This window comes from Limulus polyphemus, unplaced genomic scaffold, assembly GCF_000517525.1.
Source record: "Limulus polyphemus unplaced genomic scaffold, Limulus_polyphemus-2.1.2 Scaffold2741, whole genome shotgun sequence".
Classification (NCBI taxonomy): Eukaryota; Metazoa; Arthropoda; class Merostomata; order Xiphosura; family Limulidae; genus Limulus; species Limulus polyphemus.
In genome coordinates this window covers 94,402-103,491 of record NW_013668351.1, presented here as the reverse complement: position 1 = coordinate 103,491, position 9,090 = coordinate 94,402, and the positions used below count along the sequence as shown (strand labels likewise).

Here is a 9,090-nt window from a genome sequence, read left to right as displayed (position 1 = left end):
AAATGATTCAACTCATTGCAAAAAAGTTAAGGATTCAATTCTGAGTGACGTGAAAAAGGCTGGATATTTCAGCTAGTCAGTAGATTACACCCCTGACATTTCACATACTGATAAGTTGACTTTAATTATCAGATATGTATCGCCTGAAGACGGTTTACCAAGTGAGAGATTTTTAACTTTCCTTGAGCTAAAAGACCACTCAGGAGAAAGCATGGCTGATTTAGTGTTTAACTATCTGACTACTGAGCTTGAAATTGACTTTAGAAAATGCTGAGGGCAGTCTTATGACAATGCTGCCAACATGGCTTGTAGGTACAACGGTATGCAGCAAAAAATACTCGAAAAAAAACAAATTTGCAAGATTTATTCCATGCGCTGGTCAGTCTTTAAATTTAGTGGACTGTTCAGCTGTTGATTGCCGCCTTGATGCAGTGAACTTTTTTGACATTATCAATGAAATTTATACATTCTTTTCATCCTCTACAAAGAGTTGGGCAGTTCTAAAATCATTTTTGCAACTTCAGTCAAAGTGCCTAAAGGTGGGAGTCACATGCAAAAGTCATAAAAGCTATTTTGGAAAGTTAAAGAGCTATCACTGATTCCCTCAGTCATTTGTACTCTGATGTTAATGAGAAGGGTGATACCAGGCTTCAAGCTAACAATCTTTTGTAGAAAATGGAAGAACTGGAATTTGTGTTTATGCTACATTTTTGGACCCATGTGCTACGTAATTTTCACAAGGTAAGCAAAGCCATTCAGAAATCAGAACTGTTATTGAGTAGTTGTGCATGTTTGTACAGTTCACTTCAGGATTTTTTAAGCAAAATTAGAGAAGATTTTGATGAGCTTGAGCAACAAGCAAAAGCTACCTTGCCAAATGTTAACTACAGAACTGTCATAAGGAGACAAAGAGTAAGGAAACGGCATGGAAATGACGGAAATGTACCTGGTCCTGATGCTTTAGATGAACTCTCTTCAAGTGATAAATTTAGGATAAAATCCTTTATTCCTATACTAGATGCACTTGACGCCAATTTAAGAAAAAGAACTGGTGTGTACAGCGATGTTGCACAAATGTTTTCCTTTCTTGCTAATCTGACAGCATCAAAGCAAGAAATTCAGCAAGGTGTTGAACTGTTGATGGAAGCACACCCAGAAGATGTTGACCTGAAACTTACTGATGAACTTTTACACTTTCACTTGTACGTGAGACAAAGCCATAGGCCTACAGAAGAGCACTCTCTGTCTCATATAGACCTTTATCAACTTATATACAAGGAAAAAATCAAGATGGCCTTCCCTAATGTGGAAGCAGTCATGCGGCTATTTCTTAGCTTAATGGTCACTAACTGCTTGGGAGAGATGTCTTTTTCAAGACTCAAAATAATTAAAAATGAATTAAGGGCCACAGTGTCTCAAGTGAGGTTGTCCGCACTGAGCATTCTGTGCATTGAAAGTGACAAACTTAGACAAACAAATTTTGATGAACTTTTGAATGATTTTGCTATGAGGAAGGCTAGAAAAAACTTTTTTTTAGTCTTAGTGTATTTGATGATTGTAGTTTTTTGTTTCTTAATATGTATTTTAAAACCGACTGTTTAATGAAAACATATAGCAGGATCTAAAAGTGTCACACTGTCACTGTCAGGTAGTCATGATCATCTTATTAACACTTCCTAGCCAATAAAATTTGCAAGCTCAAGGTTTTTTTCAAGAATATAACAGTAAACTTACAATTTCATTTTTCATAAGAATTCCTGCTTATTCCACAAAATGTTTACAAAGTTCGGTTATTGCAAAAGTTTTTCATAAAGTTAATTTTAACATTTATGTATTTTTTTTCAATCACTACGGTATTTAACAATAACATCTTATGTCCTTTAGAGGAGGAATTGTGAATTACGGAATTTTAAAAACCCGACATCATCCTCGGCTTCACTGAATTTTGTTTAAAACACTCTTCCATCTTCCTCTAGTCGTGAGGGGGAGATTGGAAGGGGCCTCACAAGTGGAATAGCCTAGGGCTTCTCTTCATCTAAATCCAGCCTTGGATACAGCAATGTTTATTGTCACTCTGTTTGCTGAGTTGAGGATTGGTAAACCCAATTTAGAGGTATTACCACTTGTCTGCATTACGGACTGCAAATGACTTGTCGATACGATAAAAATCAAACAAGTTCATAAATGAAAAACATTTGAGAATTGAGATCAACTTGTTGAAAGTCTTCAGATCAAAGAAATTATTTGGTCTGACACTGGAAAACAACTAGCTGATTGTCTGATGGAAATGGAGGCTTCATCTTTTATGCTAATGAAGATACTTTAAGAAGGTATATTGGAATTTTAGAAACTTTATGAACTATAGAACTGTGTTATTTTAGTGTTGATGTTATTTGTTCCTTTTTAATTTTTGGACATTCTTCTGTTGTGTTGAAATTTGAAATTCCCAGTTATTGATCTGAACTTCAGTAATGACTTATGATAAACGTTTCTTGAAAAAAAAAAGAGTATGGAAAAATTTGTTGACAATGTTGTTGTTACGAATATTTGGGCTACTTTATTTGTACTACTTTTCTCCACCATCCTTTGAACATATGCAGTAGATTGAGTCAGTCAGTATGTCCTATGAAAATTGCCATTACGGGGAGTTCTGTTGAGTACGCAAGTATAAATTTATTGTGCTTCAACCCAATTTGGGAGTATTACTGAATGTACTTCCAATTCTAGCTTTGCACTTTACGAGAATAGTGAAGTGTCATTACTACCAGAAACAGTGTGTCTGGCCCAAAGACAAAACTAAAGAAAAATCACAGAAGTATGCTACACGGGCACACAATTTAAAAGATTCCGACTGTGGTCTAAACACATTACTGATTATATGCATCAAAAAATTGTTTTATTTGCTGTACAATAGCATGAAGAAATGCTATACACCATGAATTCAATTTCAAAAGATGCAGAATGCCATAATTTTTCTCATATAACATCAAAAATACCTTTGATACGTGTTTTTCAGTGTCACTCCAATGAGATGGAAAACTTCAACAGATGAGATACATTGCTTTCTGCACTCTCAGTCCAACACATGATGGAGTGCACATACTGATGTCTAGTTGCAATGTATCTCCCAAACATTTTTGTAAGCAATGAAGTGTGCTCTTGAAGCATCAAATTTGACACCAGAAATTCGTTCAGATGTGAAATCCTTGAAATAATAGTTCAACTAATTTTTACACCTTGTGTTAGATACCTTCTGGTTCAAATTTATTCAAATATTATTGAATAAAACAAGAGAAAATAAAATCTCATGGGATATTGCTCGAGATGGAATTAGCTCTCATTGCAGATCTCTAGGAAAAGTTATGACAACTGAGAGACAAATGGCCCAACATTTTGTCAGAAGCACATCTTGTTACAGAAGGCATGAAAATTGCACCATACTTCCTAGAGAAGAGTTAGGAAATAGAAAAGACTTCAAGATGAGGCCCCAGGTTCTCCAGAAAAATCAAGCCTAACAATCACTTCCACTGCAGAAACCAAAGCAGAATCTTTGTTTAGAATAAATGTCTTTTATTGTACTTTGGGCTATGTTATAAATGATCTGGAACACCAATTTAAGGCAGCCATGGACATATATGTCACATTTACTCCAGTTTTCAATCATGTCTGTCTAGATACTGATGAACTTGAAGCAACAGTGAAAAGTATAGTTCAGAAGTACCTTATAGACCTGTCAAATAACTTTGTATGCACAATATTGCACTTAAAGAAAACTTTTAAATTTACATTCTGCAAAAATACTTACTCTGCTAAGCAAAATTTACAGCGAGAAACTGCAGCTAGTCTTCTGTATGTTACTAGTGACTGTTGCTGAGCCTGAACAAAATAATAGCAAAAACTGAAAAACTGGGACATCAACATTTAAGATATATCTTGTGTTTTTATCAACTAAATGTGAATTTCCCAGAAAAAATTGTCTTTATTAATTATTCCGCTTTGAAAAAAAACAAAAGACTAGAAAAGTGGTTTTAATGGTAAAGTGGAAAGTTTGTCCATCATTTTCTTCATTTCATGATCATGTAGCTTAAATATTCTTTCCATGTTACTCTTTCATGTTATTTTCTGGCTACATAAGATATTCAAATCATCTTCTGTTCTACTATAAAGTACAAACCCTGTTAATCTGTTTTCCAGATTGTTTAATTGATGTCAGTTATGTGTTTCTCAATTCTGGTGTGGATGTAATACATTTATTTTAATAAAAGATAAATGACTAACCAAGTGAAAATATATATATAGTTAAGGGGTAGGAGTCAGGTTGTGTACTGGACCTGAGAAAGTGATGCTTGGGCCCTGTCTTCAAACACCCACTGAACAGTATGTTTTCTAGTTCTTCAAACATCTACTGAATGGCAAGTAAAAAAAAAGACACTAAAAACACCAATTAGAATTTTCTCTTTCATTTTCCTATTAAACTGTAAACTTTTTATTTGCAGTTTATACATTTAAATGTTTTGTACATTTTTCATTTAACTAACAACTTTTATTGTTATATAGATTAGCAGTATGCATTACAGATATTCTATTGCATTGTCATTCAACATGAGTATGTGAAACACATCATAATGACAGCTTGAGCTTTATACATTATGATGTTATTTCACTGATAGGTAGTGGCTTACCATCATTAACAATTAAAAACATATTTTTCACATAAAGTTTCCAATTTCCTTTGTTACTTTATGCATTTTTAAATGATTGTACAGATATGTTTCTAAACATGTTTTATAAGTATCTAGAAATGTTTAAAAGTCACAGTTCAACTACAAATAATTATTATACATGGCAAATTTTATAACTGATGTCACTAGACAAATGCAATAGCGTGAGCAATAATAAACCATAATTAGCATTATCAAATTTCCTTTTAAACTAAATAACAATCCTTGGTGTTTATGAATCAATAATGTTATGGAAACCTTAAAATAAATTTATGTTTAAAGAAAAAATATGAAAAACATTCCAGTATATGTAACAACATGTTGTTTTAATACAGCTTAAATATAAACCACACATTCTAGTATGTTATGTTCTAGTTCAATGGTTAAATTATATCACAGACAGAACTAGTTTTCTCCTTGCAAAGTATGTGCCCATTATATGCCTTTACCACTGACATTGAAAGCAAAAAACAGGAACCAGATGCAAGTAAATAAGTCTTTTGAGAAAGAGAATGTCATCAAATGACTAAGCTACGTCAATCACTCTTTTTTTTTGCATTGAAAAAAACAAAACAAAAAATTCACCCACATGACATTATATAATGATTACAATAAGATTACGTCTAATACCTTGGAACAAATTTAATGAATAGTTTGATTAAAACCAGTTAATACTAATAAGACTGACATACATAATAAAGTGAATTTGAATGTCTTGAATGAAAAATACATCAATATATAAATTTTTAAAATGTTCCTCTTCAAAGTAAATCTGCCTACAAAAGGTAGCTTAATAAGGTTTGGCATCATAAAAAAAAAACATAAAGCAATGAAAAAATACTACATAAAATATTTGTAGAAATATGTATACACATGTAAAATAAAACAAAAACCAAACATTAACCTTCAAATTACCAACTTGTTTATATATTATTCTTTACCCAATAACTCCATATATTATATTACATTGAGTAAGTTTATGTTTTTGTGTGACCACAATCATTATAAAGGAATTACTACAAAAAGTATATAAAATTAGATATTTTCTATGTATAATACATAGGAAACATCAGTAGTAATTAATGCAGTACTGACAGTATTTTTGTGTTGTTGTTTAAATTGTTTTTTGTGATTTTTTACAGATCCTGCAACCAATAAAGTCATTGACCCACAAACAATTTGGTCAAAAACAGTGAAGAAAAATTAGTTTTAAAAAAGCTGATAGGGCCAGATGCATCTCAGTTATTCTACGGTTAAAGCTATTATTAAACAAAATAGAAAATATACATAAACATGTATATGTATCAATAGCATATGGTGGGCTTTCAAGTTAGTCATGCAGTAAGAACCAATTCATGCAACATACCTAAGAAAAGAAAAACAGATTCATATATACAGAATATGTTTACTCTTTCTATTTGTACATAAAATCCAACCAACAAATTTTACGTAAAATTATTGCATTGAAGAATCAAGCAAAGCATGCAACATCATTGACCCTGAACTCCTACACATGCACTAGCTGTCATGCTATTTTAAAGTAGCATGAATTGAGCTGTATCACATGTGGCTGTGACTTCATTCCACAAAACAGGATACTATTGATATTGCCAGATTAGGCTTGCAGAGCTTATATAGCATGAGTTGAGAATACTGCCACAACTGCAAAATAATGAATGTGTGAATGCTGAACATATGCTAAAACAGATTAAATACAAGAAAACACATTTTATTACATAGTGTTATCACCACCTTTTCAGTTTTCTCATTGGTCATGCAGTGCATGACTTGCATGTCCTGACTGCATGCCACTGACATATATATATACAATTTCAAGGCATGAAATGCAAGAATTTGGATTCAGTTAGCATTCAAACTTATAATTTCAGTATACTTCAACTAGAGCTTTTTTCATCAATTTGGCAAATTCTGTACTTATTATACAGTAACATAATACCAATCAAATCAAATTAATACAGACATTTACAGAAGTTTTTATACATATCTAATATCAAAAAATAGTTGCATTATTATCAAGGTCTATAAACATAAAATAAAAATTTAATATTTATCTACCATCACAACATCAGGTAAATATTAAATAAAATATTTTACCTGTTACAAATTCCAATGAGAATTGCAGAGCTAAGTAGTTAATGGAACTTAATAACTGATTAATCATCAGGTTCATTAATCAATTGCAGGCAACTAATTGAATATTTCTATGTTAGACTTAGATAGTTGGTATAATCAAATATAATACAAATGACAAACATTAATTTCAATTAGTTGATTATTTTCTTATAATTAATTGAGTAAATCATAATTCTAATTAATCAATTATACATCAATTAACTGAGTTAATCTCCTAGTTCTAATGAATTGTAAAAATTGATTTGTCAGGTTAATTTACACTGTAACAAGTAATCTTATGGCCTATCAAAACTCAAAGCTTTTTGAAAAATTATTTGGTTTCTAATCAATTATTTTCATGATATTTAGCCGTTTTATATAGCTTGGAATGTTTCTTTCATATGTAAGCTCCATTTTAAAATTCCAGGTTGTTTGGACAAATATATTTACCTTCCTGGACGGCTTATATAATTCATAGATTAGACAAGATAAATAAGCAAAATAAAAAACATAAATACTCCTATTATCAATAATGTAACTAGAAACTATAAATGTATTTTTACATCAAAATCAAACCCGTACATAGTTAAAAAACACTTTCTAAGAAATACACAATCATTACATAGTTATAGGAAAGTGTGTAACAACTTTAAACTCTTAGTAACTAACAACTGTCAAATGAAAAATGTTAATTGAATATTTTCATCCATTTAGTTAAAATGTCTGTTAGTAGAATCATTTTTTCTTTGGACCAGATGTCCTAATCTCTGCTTGGATTAAGAGTATGTTCTTTATTAACTGAATTATCATGAAAATGTGCTTTCAATCATAAGCGCCTGAACAAGTGTTCAAACTAGACTTTTACAGTGTATTCATCAGGTTTTGTGTATAATGTAGCAAAGTTCAATCATTTTGCTAAAATTTCATATTCTTCTTTACTTTTAAGAAATTATTTTATCTTGAATCACAAAAACAGTGGAACTTTATCCAGCTTGTTTATGTGATAACACATTTCTTTTGAAACATACAACTGCCATTCGTTCTCATATCAAGCCTTACAAAAAAAAAAAAAAACTCAAAATATTGTTAATAAAAGTTGTTTTTTTTTTCTTAGATGTGTATTTTCAAAACATGCTGTTCATATTATTTTGTTACTGAAAACCTGCATTGGGCCAGTAAAGATTGATGTAACCCCCTGAATAAAATTAATCACAAACTGGATGCCTCATTGAAAATTTTTTGTTTGAGCTATGTCACTATTGACAACACCAATTTTAGTCATTCCATACAACCTATTATTTTGTAGTTTTTCATCAAAATATTCTTACAGCTTATTTTTTCTTAAATATTTGCATTCAACAAAAAGTTTATTATCATTACTTGATATTTATTATGACTATTGAAATTAGTATTTTGTATATTATCTATCCATTGGTTGTGTTTTCGTATTGCTCAAACTGTAGTTAATAAATAGTACTGAACTGTACTTTGCTTATTCATGAAATTCAGTTCTAAAGGGTCTTCCTATAAAATTTGCCCCAGTCCTCTCAAGTCCTTAATCTGTCACTGCATGTACTTCATTATTATAGTTTATTTAACTCTTGTCAATTGCTAGCTTTGATTTTCAAAAACTTAAGCTAAATTACTGTACCTACAGTCAAGAAACTGTAGTTGTCACAGCTGAAAGTAATAACTTAGAAATCACACGGTTAATTGATACAAAATACTGCAAGCTTTTTGCAGAAAACAATTTCTTTAAAAAACTGCAAAATTCCTCGTTATAGTAATACACAAGTTCTTCCATATAAAAGAAGTTATAATGAAAAGACAGTTAAATATAGTATACAAAGAAATATTCAAATAGCAGTATCGTTCTTAAATTACTGCAATATCACATATACAATAAATACCACATTGAAATTTTTAAGTTGGATATAAGTGTGCTTCCAAAAGTTATACATCCTATGATATAGCCGAGTAATGAACAGAATATTGGTCTGTATCTATAATACATATTGTAATGCCAAAAATTAAATATTTAAAACATATAATACTTGCATAAGAGAATGATGAACAAATCACTTCGTACAAAGCTGATATACAAACAAACACACACACACACACACATATATATATATATATATAATATATATATATATATATATACACACACACACACACTATATATAATAATAACTAAGTTAGTATTAACTAACTTATTATAGTATATATACAC

At 30.7% G+C, this 9,090-nt stretch overlaps 1 protein-coding gene across 1 annotated transcript; it reads left to right on the top strand.

The window, feature by feature from the left end:
* The first annotated feature begins 675 nt into the window (after positions 1–675).
* LOC106467793 lies at positions 676–5,917 on the top strand. Its single transcript, XM_013928170.1, has 2 exons — positions 676–1,419; positions 5,864–5,917. Exons 1-2 carry the CDS (start codon positions 676–678, stop codon positions 5,915–5,917), a joined length of 798 nt encoding a protein of 265 aa, XP_013783624.1.
* Positions 5,918–9,090: the final 3,173 nt, after the last annotated feature.

Bases quoted from the DNA above. Each gene is read 5' to 3' on its own strand.
- LOC106467793 (XM_013928170.1), top strand. From the start codon at position 676: ATGGAAGAACTGGAATTTGTGTTTATGCTACATTTTTGGACCCATGTG. The intron at 1,420-5,863 runs GTGAGGTTGTCC...GATTTTTTACAG, and splicing joins TAAGGGCCACAGTGTCTCAA to ATCCTGCAACCAATAAAGTC.